Source organism: Excalfactoria chinensis, chromosome 10 (assembly GCF_039878825.1).
Source record: "Excalfactoria chinensis isolate bCotChi1 chromosome 10, bCotChi1.hap2, whole genome shotgun sequence".
NCBI lineage: Eukaryota > Metazoa > Chordata > Aves > Galliformes > Phasianidae > Excalfactoria > Excalfactoria chinensis.
In genome coordinates, this window is record NC_092834.1 from 13,936,339 (window position 1) to 13,949,669 (window position 13,331).

Sequence of the window (13,331 nt, forward strand, 5' to 3'; positions counted from 1 at the left end):
GTATTAAACAGAAGAAGAGCAGCAGCAGACAGGCACTCTAGCAAGTGAACAATGAGGAAAATGAGTTAATTTTATTCCATCCAGTATTCTATTACTTAACAAAGAATAAATCAAAATGACAACTTTATGAGGACCCATAATGAAAGACACAATGCTCTGTGAGGAACAAATACAACAGAAATGTAAGTAAACATTAGAATTCAAGAAAAACAGTTTACACACCGCTTTTTTCTTGATTTTAGCCGCCTTTTGCATCCTCTGAAGAGTAGCATAAAAAAAGAATGCAGACAGATGTACACACAGAAAAAGAGAAAAGACAGTGTGTGAAGTCAGGGAAACCTTTTGACTATGAATCCAGATTGCTGAAAATTAAAAATCTGGGGCCAGTGGGAGAAGGATGTGCGAGAGAGAAAGGTCTGTCTATATCTTATGCTGTTCTGGAGCATAATTGGGTTCCATGGCATTATGCATGTTGTTGATTGAGTACCAAAAAATATACCAAAGAGTGTTGTCTGGTAACAGCTGCTCATAGCATTTATCCTGCTAAATACACAGCAGTAAACTGACAGGACATGCACTATTTTAAACCATGAATATTGTAGTAATATTAGTTATATGTCCAAAATGCAATTGTCATATAAAACATAACTTAAGCTCCTTTCAGTGACTACCCAAAGTAGTCTGGCAGATTAGGATTGTTATTGCTTCAGACTTCACAAAAGGCTAAATAGAAATTCAAAGGTTTGAACATTCAAAATCATTGAATATATTCAGTCATTTTAACAATCTTTAGTAAAGGAATTAATGTCACAATGGGAAATGCAGTAAAAAAACATCCATTTGTCATTGGAATATTTTCTAATTACAATCTGCAATGACATACATAAATTCTTCATACAGCTTTCAAACGATTTTGAATAGACTGTGGAGTAATTTATATATTGCTCCTAGGAGAAGCTGTATGTTTCTTCATAACAAGCACTGGGAAGTTATTGTATGTATTGTACTAGGTCTGTACTCACGTAAATGCGCTTCAGAGTGGGTTTGAAGCTGCAGATCTCGTTGTGTTTACAGATCAGCTGTCAAAGTACCAGAAAGTATTCCACAAACCATAGACCCCCTACCTTAACACGGCTCACTGCCTCTTGAGCCTGCATCATCCTTATGTTTTTGGAAGGGTTGCGCTCAGACAGCAGCTGTGTAGAGCCCAGGTAATTGGCTGCAAAGATGATTCCATCAATGAGGTCTTCGGGTTCACAAGGTCCTGGAACTGACATGGCAAGTTTACAGTTACTGTGTCTCAGAAGAGGATAGAGAGATGAGAAACTGAATTAAGGCTGTTAAGGTTTGGAAGAAAGATGTGCTCTGTTTCAACATGAAACTTAACAGTTAAAATATGGAGAAATGACAACAGTAAGTATGACATCGTGATGCCATATCATAATGTGTAAGGCCTAAATTCAGGGACTGATAGAAAAATACAGTTGTTAGTCTGGTACCAATTGTATAAATAGAGAGCTGGAGAAACAGGCTGCAGAACAAAGCAGGATGAAAGGCTCACAGTCTGAGCAGTAGCACCCGCAAGGTCATACAGCCTTCATTTACCCTGAAAGCAGGGAAGTGACATAAGGCAATTATGGAAATAAAACACATGGGAAGATTAGGAAAAAAATAGTGTAAAAAAGAGAAGGAAATAGTGGAACTTAGTATTCCTTAATATTTAATACCTTGTTCAGCAAAATGCCTTTGTAAACGCTTAATATTCATTATGGAGTGACTCTGAAATATGAGTAAATCTTAGAACCTTACCTAAGTTGTTTCTTTCCAGAGATGAAGAAGAGGAGACAGGGACAAGAATAAAGGACAGTATTTACTTCTTACTGGGACTATGCTCATCACCCTCTATTCAGCTGTTCAGCTTTACATCTAGCTTTATTAGATCAACACGTAAGAAAAGCCATCCCAGAATCTGAAATCCCTGGACTGCAAATATTTTCTGTTGCCCAAGAGTTTTTTAAATACATTTTCTTTCAGCTCTGTCAACTTGCCAAGCAGCTACCACATTTTCTTGATGTACGTCAATCTCATGTGTGAGGAAAAAGCAACACTGCATGGAAGTGGCAATTTCAAAAGAAAATCCTTGTACTGTGGACTCGTGATTCCTTATAAGCAAATGATTGTGGAAAATTAATATATTGAGATGGAAAAACAGAAAGCATGTTATAGCACTGAGCAGTGGTTTGCAGATCTATCTTCTGGTGAGTATTCCTACCCCTCACTCTCCTGTTGTAATTTACAAGAAGTGTTCCAATAGTAAATAATCTCGACTGCAAGAAGTCTCTTTCTTCCTCAGCCAGTGTTGCAGCCTCCCATACTTCCACGCACGCTTTACATTCCTTTGCTGGAACTATCAACCATTGCAGAACAGACCAGTCCTCATCATTTGGTATTAAAAATATACATACATATGTATGTAAGTAAAAGCCTTTTTGTTTATACCAAAAATTCTCAAATTGGAGCTGTTTGTTTTCCTAGGAAACACTTTGGTTTCAAGCCTCAAAAGTACAGGTATAGACCACAGTTAGACATACTTTGCATTAGGTCACATCCATATAAATCCAGCAATGGTTTGCCTCTTCATTAAAATCAGATGATTTCCATTAAAAATGTGAAAAACCTCAACAAAATCCTTCTGAATCTCCTAATTTAAAATGTCACGTAAGGTGTTCATTAAGATCAAGTCTTTCAGTACCTCTAAAAATGATCCTTGTTCCTGTAACAATCAGTTGTCGAATGACATAATTACAAAGCTCCATTTACTGCTATCTCTGATTGCATTTGTTTACAAGTAGGCATTATTACGTTTTTCAGCAGGTAAGTGATGCATTTTCCATGGTAGCTCTTAGGATGATGTCATTCAGACATCCTTTTGGGCCTAAAACTTAGTTTGGTGAATCTCTACCTCTTTCAGCAAGCAAAGAACATGTTCATGTTGTATCACACTGATGATATCTTGTTGCACAGACAGCAAAGAGAAAAAAATAAAGATGTGATTTTAATGCTGGCTAACAAAATTTCATTAGATCCCTGCATCATTCAAAATTAAAGTGGCTTTAATTTGGTTTACCTTCACTCACTTCAGGCTAAGTAATTCAGGCTAAATTAAATCAGGGTTGCGTTACCTCTGAAATACACTTACCCACATCATGCTTAAATCAGTTTAACTAACCTCTGCTGGCAGTTAATTTAGATTCATTTTATTGAAATATTTTGTATGCATGAAGATAAATAAAACTGGAACGCTTGATACAGATTCTAATATAGATCCTACCACATCAAGCAAGGACCAACATTCTGTCTCCTTGCAGAACTGGTCAGTAAAAATAAGAAAGAAAGATAGTGGTTATTTAAAACATCTCGGTCCCTACATTACTTCCTTCCCATCCCAGAAACTCTGAATTTGAGAAAGCCTGTGTTCTCTTCTAATTGTTATCAATAATGTGAAATTAGATCTTTTTTTTTCTGTTAGATTTGTCCCTTTTAGATCCTGATTTCCAAGTGACTGCTGGCTGTCAGAGGCCTTTCAAAGACAAGCTTAGTGGCCTGTCTGCATGTGCTATTGGCCGCTCAGAGCATGAACCAATAATACCTCACTGTACCTTATGGGGCTGTGAAATTAATGAGCATTACAAAGGAAAGAACAAATTCTTCTCGTATTTTGGTAGTTTAGTGCCAGCAACAGTATTTTTAACAAGTTTGTCCAAAAAATTCTTGAAAATGTGAAAATTTGGTGTTTTAAGCAGTTCTGTTCTACTAATTTTATTTATTTTGATTCTTCAGAAATGTTTCCTTTCAGCTGGATATAATCTCATAGAACTAGAATTGGTACTTTTTGCACAATAATTATACTAGTAACAAATTCTGCTGCATTAAGTATGAAATAAGAGCTCATACAGAATGCTTATAGCAACAGGTAGTGCAAAACAGAATCAACCACAGAAACCACCAAATCCACAAGTGTGCTGGGCAGAAAACATTTCCAATGTACACTTCCCAACATGAGGGAAATGGAAGGTACTGTCAGATAGGTTAAGACATCTGTAGGAGGGATGTAAGGAATGGTATTGAAAATTGCCAGGGTCAAACTGGGTTACCTGAGTATTTTCTTTCCTTATCTGTGTTGTTTAAAGAATATAAAAGTGTAGACTTGGATGAAATCCCAGCTGATCAGAGCACTTAGGGACACCCTTGGCTGTAAGGATGTGTAAGGCTTCCTGATAAGGAAGGGAAGGAAAAAGAAGGAGATCTGGATGTTGAAGACTGGAACTTTATGTTGGTGTAGATATTTACTAAAGTTAGAGAACATTTCTGAACAGTTTAAATTTCTGTCCCATAGGAGGCAATAGAGATTACTTGATTTTCTGCTGAACTAGTAATGCAATATTTAATATTTCTAAACCAAAACTGGAGACTCTAAAAATGTTTAAATCAACTTATTAATTATTCTTAAGAAAAAAAAATCAGTAATGCAACATAATTGAATTTAATAAGGTGTTCAGATGATATGTTTTATATTTATCTGAAATAATGCATAAGCCAGAGATTCAGAGAGTGTCAGGGATTGCACTCAAAGCACTAAAGCACTTTCAGCTCCTGCCAGGAACCACTGTGCTCGGTGAAGCCGCTGGGCAGTGCAGCAGAAAGACTTTCAGCAAGGAATAAATGGCCACAGAGCATATGTCACCTTGCAGAATGCCTACCTACAAATCCCATATTTTGGCTTATTTTGTTATTTCATTTTGGTTGAGACATTGCAAGGGAAAATGAGATTTAAGGTGACAGTATAAATGTAGGGTGGGAAAAAGGCAAAACTCCAGAACGCTGCACAGATTACCACTGCAGGCATGTATTGGTACAACTACTAAAACAACTACAAGAGCAAAGACACGCATTTCCTGTATTTTTTTGCACCAGCTATCCAATACAGATAAGGCTACTGTAGCTGAGGAGTCATACTGAATGTTAAATGCCTCAACAGCTGAATGGTGACCAGAACGTGGTTATGGTGCCCTCAACAACAAGGATGTTAGCTGGCAGATTCTTTTTCATGTGCAGCGGTGTCCTATTCTTTTGGGGACACAATGTACAAGTTAATTACTAGAACTGGGAGTGGTTTTTGGGTTCAGAAAGCAGAGATTAGCTATCACAGAATTGTAGGGGTTGGAAGAGACCTCTGGAGATCATCAAGTCCAAACCCACTGCCCACAAGCTCCTAGTGAGCTACGTGTTTGTTTTTATTTGACAGTGCTCTGTAATATCTGCAATAGAAAAAGCCCAGTGGACAGTGTATGCCCTCACACTGTGCTACTTGAGAAAACAAAAATCAGAGACAGCAGAAAGACTGCGCTAAAAGACCCCTCTGTTATCTATAAGAGTGTGCTGACCCCCTTCCAATAGGGAGCTGCTGAGCTGACTGGTTAAAGAAGAAAAAAATGTAACCTTTTTACCCCAGTAAAATAAAAAGCACAGTTGTTCCTGCCAGCGTTGTTAGGGACCATTTTTTTACTCTTTAATGCTCCACTTGTGCTGCCCTCCCTTTATAGTGGTCCACCATATGCTCAGTAGATGCTTATTACAAAGGATCAGTTTGCTTTCTTGTCTCTCCTGCCTTTGGGAAATGCTTTTAATTTACTTCTATTTAGGGCCTGTTAGCCAGTATATGCCAAGTGTGATGCGTAGTTTCTGTCAGATGTCAATTGTCTAAATGGGGCTGTCTTTGAACTTTTCATTTGCTGTAGCTCTTGGAGGAAATGATTAGAAACAGAAGCTGCTAGTCAAGCTGACAGGGTCAGGGAATAGGTGAAAAATGAGTTGAACATTCTAATATTGTTCTAAGCCACAGTAACTTTTCCTTGTGTTGGGAATGGCATCAGAAATAAAGTTTGGGTCCTTCATTTAGAGTTCACATTGTGGGGAAGTGTGTATCAGAGTAGATCTGAGGAGTCAAATCCTTAGCAACCTCCTACTGCCTTTGCTTGCTTTATGATACAGACAATTCCTCTGTAGAAAGAGCTGCGGAGCTGTTTATATTTTCCTCAATCAAAGCTCTTCATTTTCTCCTGCACTACTATTACTTTTCCATTTGGAAACTTCAAAATGACATAGGGGCTGCTCTGAACAGTTCAGTTGATTGATTCCTTTCTCTGTGCAAAGTGATAAAGAGCTCTTCTACCTCCACGAACCTCACCCTGGTAGGACCCACTGTTTAATGCCATTTAATCTCCTTCCAGGTTTGTAGCTGTCTTCATCTTGACTTTAATCTTGCCCAGTGCTCCGTTTGCCCCTCCTACCGTCATCAGCTCTCATTATCAGAGGTATGTATAAGAATGTTAAATATTTCCATGCATGGTGTATTCTGAACAGAAATAGGTTTTAGTTTATTCTTTACACTTTGGAGCTGCTTCTCTTGAATTTGACTTTTTTTTTTTTTTTTTTTTTTTTTTTTAGAATTCTAGAATTTTGATCTTTAAAATGTATCGTTTCCTTGTTTATACTTTAATTGTGGGTGATGCATCACTTACCATCAACAAAACTTGGAAACGAAGACACTTTCTTTGACTGTTGAAAAATAAAAGTAATACATGGTGTAAATGCAATGAAACAATTTTCACAAACTGAAGTGAATTCATATTACAAACAGCTGACTATTAGTTAAAAAAAATAAACAACACAAATTTGTCTGCATAACTTTTGCATAGCCATTATTTACAACAATGAAACACACTGCATTATAGTAATTAACCCAACCTGTTACACAGTTCTGTTTGCCTGGAATCTTAAAGTATTTTAAACAGGTCCTATCATACAAAAAATAAGGCGGTGTGAGGAAAAAAATGAATTCAGCTGCCAAATGAGCAATACCAACCACAGATTCCAATCCCAGCCCAGTAACTCATCCACCAGACCACACTACATGACATCCCAAATTTACCATTAAGAACATTTAATAGTATTTCACAAATCAAGATTCTTATTCAATGAATGAAAAGAACTGTCCCTGATTTCACACTGCCTGTGCCTAACTACTGGCTATACTCTAAATGAACAGATCAAGTCCTGCCATTTGCTTGTCTTACGTTGGCCTCCTCAGGTACTGCTGTTTCCAAGGAAGGGGCTGATTTCTCTCTAATGAGAAAAGGCTTCAGAAATCTGTCTCCTCAGTAAAGCAGCAGGCTAAATATGGTTGTATGTTTGTGAGAAAACTCATTGCTGCTTTTAAGTCTGAATTTTACTTGATTGTGTCCAGCCTCGAGCTTAACCTCATTGTGCATTCTGAGATGCCTTGTGCGCTCCACTCTTCAGTGACAAGAGCAGGTCTGCCTATCACTGTGTCTTTTCCACAGCTGACTGAGCAGGGACACATTCACCCCAGAGGCCACTAAAAGAAAACGAATCATTTGAGCCCTCAGAACTGATCGAGGTGCTTCATATTAGAGATTATTTAAAGGACTGTGGGAATTAAGCAGTCCTTTGGTTTCAAAATCTGGCATTTTAGGGGAAATGAAAACAAGGATAAGCCAACTTCTTTTTGATGTTGCTTTTACTCTTCAGAAATACAAGAACTTCTGAAGCGTTTTCGCTCTTATGTCATCAGAAAATTCTAGGCTTGAGTATATAGTGTGGATGGTTAAATTAAATGAATGTGGTAGCAAGTGATTCATGCATATGGTTTAAAGATCTGAATACACAGTCATGGAATTTATTGTCAGTTCAGGAAAAGAATGAGTTTATGTAATGTGTCTGTGAGAGGGAGAAAGCTGACAACTTGGTAGCAGAATGGCCTAAAGCACCTACCTCAGGTGTGTTATTATTGTCAACTGGCCCATTGAGGTCAGAACGCTGCTGCTTCCTTGGCTGTTCTAAACCATTGCACATCTGTAAGAAAAGAGAGAAAGGACTTAAAAATCCTTTTGTTTTCTGAAATAGTTTGCAAACCAAAGTCAGAGTTTTAAAGTGTGTTCGTGCTTAGCACTGGACAAAATCACAGCAGTCCTAAAGGCACCTCTGACTGGGGAAGCAGTATCCTAGCACTGACTCCAGGATTCTCTGTTCAGGGGATATTCCGTATCTCCCTCTTTTTGGGCCCATCACATGTACAGAAAGCTGGTAGCGCAGCTTTAGGCTTCTGAATAAATGTAGAAGTGAAAATGTTAAAGCATATTTGAGGGAAAAAATGAGTCTTAAAACCAGGGAATGCTCTTTTTCTTCTCAGCCCCAAAATCCTCATGGGCAGAATTTCTTAAGACTGACCCAAGTCACAGAACAGCACCTGGTACAGGGACTGTATGTCCCACAACTGCCAAGAAAGGGAAGTTTTCCTGACACTGTTTCACTGTTAGAAATCTGGAAGGCCTGATTTCTAGATGTCATTTTTTATGGTTAAGGACGTTTCACTTCCTTTTTTCTCTGCTTCCCCATTACGTGTAAAAGAAGGGTGCCCAAATGTGCTGTAAGGGTGGACAAATACAGTTCTGTACCAACAGTTGTGCTAATGGAAAATGCTGAGCCGGTATTATTTCAAAGCATCAGCATGAAAGTTATAACTCCTTGTCTACTGACTTTCAAATGCAATATGTAGCTGTAGATCAAAGAATGTTTTTGTGTTTGTCTCTAGACAAATTACTCCCCATGAGTAATGGTTTGTCAGCTAAATAAAATGTGCGACTGAAGCAGATATATTCGTGCTGCTACTTCATAACAACAGCGTTCAGGTAAGACAGCATGCACAAAGAAAGAATTCACCAAAGAAGTAAGCATGGTTTTTGGGAAACAGAATACCTGAGACAGGTTGAGGCACAGAGCACCATGGTATGGGGAAGCAGACCAGTGCCCTGCCTAGATGGCTGCAGTAGCTAAGAAGCTTACTACGTCCTTGTGCGCTTAGTAATGCTATTTTGTTTGATACAAGACAAATCTAATCGTATTGCAGGGCTGAACTGATGTGGAGCAATATGTGTTGATGTGCAGTGATTTACATTAATATGGGTAAACAAATACCCAAAGGGCTTTGATAATAATAGTATAATAATCATACATTATTCCCTAAAATAGTAGGATTAGACCAAATATGCTTTAAGCAGGAAACATGACATGGCCATAATGAAGATGCATTGAACTGTAAAAAGAGTGACAGCAAATAAATTAAATCCAATACGTACAACAGGATTTTAATACTTTTAAATCGCTGTCAGTTCTGATTACCACACACCTGGATAAACTGAAAGTACACCTGCACGTCAAGAAAGAATTGGTTGGCTGCTTTATTAAGCACACACTGGATGCTGCAAAACATTACTGAAATATGTCTGTCACAAATCCTACGTGGAGATGGACTTAGTCAGCCCTTGGGATCACAGTTCCAATTAATGCTCTTTGAAAGTAACTCCGAAGAAGGTTCCATGTAGCCTTACTGTAAAATACCACCAAATACATGGGTGACATTTCATTTTTGAGTTATTTTCAAGCACACTGGAGCTAAATACCTGCAAGGTATTGTAAATACTTTATACCTGGACTCAGTAGATTTATACTTATTTAAACAAAGTATTCTGCTGTTACTTTTTCAAATCATTTGAGTAACAGATCATTTTACATCCTGCAGCTCCCTGTCTTTTCATACATATGTGCGTGTACACAGTGAAAGAAAGAACACACTCTAATGTAAACTTGAAAACATGCATTTTTCTGAGAGATCATCCACTGCTCTAGGGGAGGTGTCCCTGTTTGTAATGTGTAGAAAAGGAGCTCAAGGAATTTGTTCTGTGCTTTGCTTGTGTACATGTTTACCTTCCCTTTAAGAACAACACTGTACACTCTTGAGCACAATCTGTTCCAAATAACTGAGAGGTGCTGCAGTTCCCATTTGGCTGCCACTAACCATCACACATAGTCTGAACAGGAGATACCCAGCAACTATCAGAACATTAAAGGTGTGGTGTCACTGAAATTTGTGTCAGAGAGCACCAAAGCAGCATCCAGCATTATGTGGTAGAACATAAAACATCTAGAAAAGTCATCTTAAGGCTGCGAGGAAAACCTGACTGCACTTACTCAACTGAGGTCACTGAAGCAACAGCACAGGTGGTGCAGAAACAAACGCAGGGTTCCACCCACACCCTGATGACCAGCCTGAGACCACCTGGGCTGCTCTCCCCAAGGCTATCAGACCCCCTTATAATTACCCTTCCCTGCCCCCTGCAGATCCCACCTGCTGCTTAAGTTAGTAGTGAGTGCAGTTGGTGTTTAGCATACTAATTGCTTATTCTGCTTTAAGCTGTACTTCTTTTCAGTTAGAAGCTCATTTCAGCTCTGTGGTTCTCCTCGAGGTTGTGCTCCTGAATGCTGCTGTGGTACAAAGCACTGAATGTGTGCTTTCCTGCTGGATTGCTGCTGGAAATGAGCAGGTTTGTCTCCTTTTATTTCTTTATTTAGAGGAATGATTTGGGAGAGAAATGAAAGATTAACTGTTCTGTAACTGATAATCCTGTTGGTAAAGAGTTGAAAAGCAAGCACTGAGTGCAGCTGAAAAAAAGGGTAAGGTTTTATTACAGTGCTTTAAATGTTTGAACAACTGGTCTTATGGTGTGCCTGCTAATCTCTTCACTAGCAATGCTGTTCAAATGCTGCATTAAGTAATGTGTTGAGAAACAAATCTACCTGCTTGCATGCTCTGAAGCTAATTTGCATTTTGAAATGAAATGTTTTGTGATAGGTTCCAATGAGTGCCTTGACTAGATTGTAAAGTTCTCTGTTGCATGAGTAAGCCAGCAGGTCTCGATGTTTTTGTCTAGATTGGTTTTTATCTCTAGAACAAAGGCAAGACAAATGGGTACTGGCATGTCACTAAACTTCAGGTTCTAGTTTCAACTTTGTGATCTGCATTGGTGTTTTCTGAAGGTGATTTATCATTATATGTTCTCCTGGTATTTAAATGTTACTGTGTCTCTAGAAAATTATCCATGTGCAGCTAAAGCATCAACTTGAATTAGAGGAGGTAGCCTTAGTAATAAGCCTGTTCTTAATGCTTGTATGGGATCTACTGAGTCATGGCTCAAACCACTGATTGAGCACCTGGTCAGCTCTGGAAGCACATGTGAAGGTAATGATGGGCTCCACCCCTTAGAGTTTGCAAGCCTGGATCTTCAGAGATGGGTGAGCGTTCTTTCTGTGATTAGTCCTCATTGTGCTGGTCCTGCTGCTGGTGCAGTGCTGTAGTTCCCCTTAAATTAATTCTCTGTTAGGTGCTTGGGACTATTAGATGGTCAGTGTCAGGTGTCAAAGGGGAAAACAGGACAGATGTGGACTTCTTGGCTTGAGGAAGCTGTCAAAAAATTGTGCCTTCTCATAAAAAAGCCTCAAATATTCAGTTTCATGTTAAGGGGTGCAATGCCTCTCCTGTAATGTGAACTAGAACACGTGAAAAATTGAAGTTGTGTAAGCAACAGCGAAAACACAATCTAAACTTATTCTGGGTTTGCCAGGTTACTCTTTGGCTTATGTAGCGCAGATATCATCATCATAGTATCATAGTATCATAGTATCGTGCGAGTTGGAAGGGACCTTAGAGATCATCGAGTCCAACTCCTGGGTTTCGAGCCCTCTGTGTAGCGAAGCGGCACTTCTACCCCTGCGCCACAGGGGGGATTCGAACCCGGGCCCTCCAGTGCCGCAGGCAGCAGCTTAAACCACTGCGCCACTGGGCACAGCACTCCTTCTGTGCTTTCCTGGGAATGTTGAAATACAAAAGTTCATACTCTGAAAATTGTGTCCACAGAGTTTGTGGGGTTGAGTATGTGGGTTTACATCTGGAGGCTGAGCTGTACACAGAGTACAGTGTGCAGAGATACTTTGTTCACTTCCCAAATCCACAGATTGTTGGGTCCTTTTTGGATGTCTTCTGGAGCTTGGTTGCTAAAAGCAGACTGACCTACATGAACCTTTACAATAGTGGCTGTTGGTTTTTCATTGTAGTTTTTTTTTCTTTGCTTTACTGTTTAGTGCTTGATGTGCAAGGCTACTAGCGCTTATCCTAGGCAGTGACTTGATACATTTCTTAAACATATAAGTAATTTTGTACATAACTTTCAGTTGTTGGAAACTAACCTAAGATTTTATATATGGTGTAGCCAGATGTGGGAGATGGGAGCAGAAGCCTTGAAGACAGTGCAGTACATGCATTTTGTGCTTTTATGCATGTTTGTTAGCTTATCAGTTAAACTAACACTGACATTCATGCAGCTTTTTGATTTAAAATAAAAACATTTGAGTTTTTGCACTTAGAGGTCTGGGCCAGTGCGTGCACTTCCACTTCATACCTCTAGCCACAGTATTTTGTATTGTGAGAAGTGCTTACAAATAGCAGGCATTTGAGAAGGACAGCAAATCTGAGGATCTTTTAGGCAAGAGGTCTAGTGTGAAAGTCTATCACCGGTGGCCTTGGGTTTTTCTCATTTTGCTCTAGGTGAACTAGATTTATTGTAAATAATATCATTGCTACCTTGCTTTCACAAATAAGAGACACTTTCCTCTAGAAAGCTCACTGCCTGCATCCAGCTCTCACGCATTTTATAGTGAGAATTAGAAGATCTGAATGCCTCAGAGGAGAAACAGAAAATCGCATATACTCCAAACTCTGTGAGGTCTGATGCCTGCACTAAAGGTGCAGCACAGCCTCATGCTAATGGCGTTTAGTGAACTATTAAGTGCAAAGCACATCTTGGCAGAAATGGTACCATAATATCATCTCATCTAGTCTGATTTCTAGAGACAGCTGAGGATGAACAACCTACAGTGATGGAACAGAACACAGTAAGATAAGGTTTAGCTTATAAATACATTCAGGTGGTACTGGCCAAAGTTTATTTAATGTTCTTTAAAATATTTCCTTTATATCCCCGGAGACTTAGAATGGGGCAAGGGGAAAGTCTGTCTGCTCATGTCTTCATTTGTCAACCTCTGTATGTCAGTTCTTCACACCTCTGGGGCTTAGGGACTTATGTGCCCCTCCCCCCAGAGAGGACACAGTAGTTCTTCTCCATCTCCTTTACTGTGAAATAGGAGCATGTCTGCTCACCCTGCTGGCTTATCTCTTCATACAGAGCTGAAATGGATGCTTATGCTGCCAGATGTCTGTGAGGAGTTACTTTACTTTTTTTTTTTCCTCTTGTTTGAAGAGAGAAATGAAATATGTGCACTGCTTAATGCTCTATCTGTTAGATAATAGCATATGGGAAATAATGCTTAAAACTCAGGCAGTTCAGTGGTGCTTGGGT

At 39.1% G+C, this 13,331-nt stretch overlaps 1 protein-coding gene across 2 annotated transcripts in view; it reads right to left on the reverse strand.

Annotated features, from left to right (window-relative positions):
• APBA2 (amyloid beta precursor protein binding family A member 2) overlaps positions 1–13,331 on the reverse strand; it is an 84,005-nt gene that overhangs the window by 22,529 nt on the left and 48,145 nt on the right. Inside the window, exons 3-6 of one of the 2 annotated variants that reach the window (XM_072345915.1) lie at positions 7,855–7,935; positions 6,582–6,618; positions 1,125–1,270; positions 223–258 (exon numbers count right to left, since the gene is read on the reverse strand). In XM_072345915.1, the coding sequence (XP_072202016.1) occupies positions 223–258; positions 1,125–1,270; positions 6,582–6,618; positions 7,855–7,935 (300 nt within the window). The remainder of the gene's footprint in view (positions 1–222; positions 259–1,124; positions 1,271–6,581; positions 6,619–7,854; positions 7,936–13,331) is intronic. The other variant, XM_072345916.1, reaches the window with a different exon arrangement.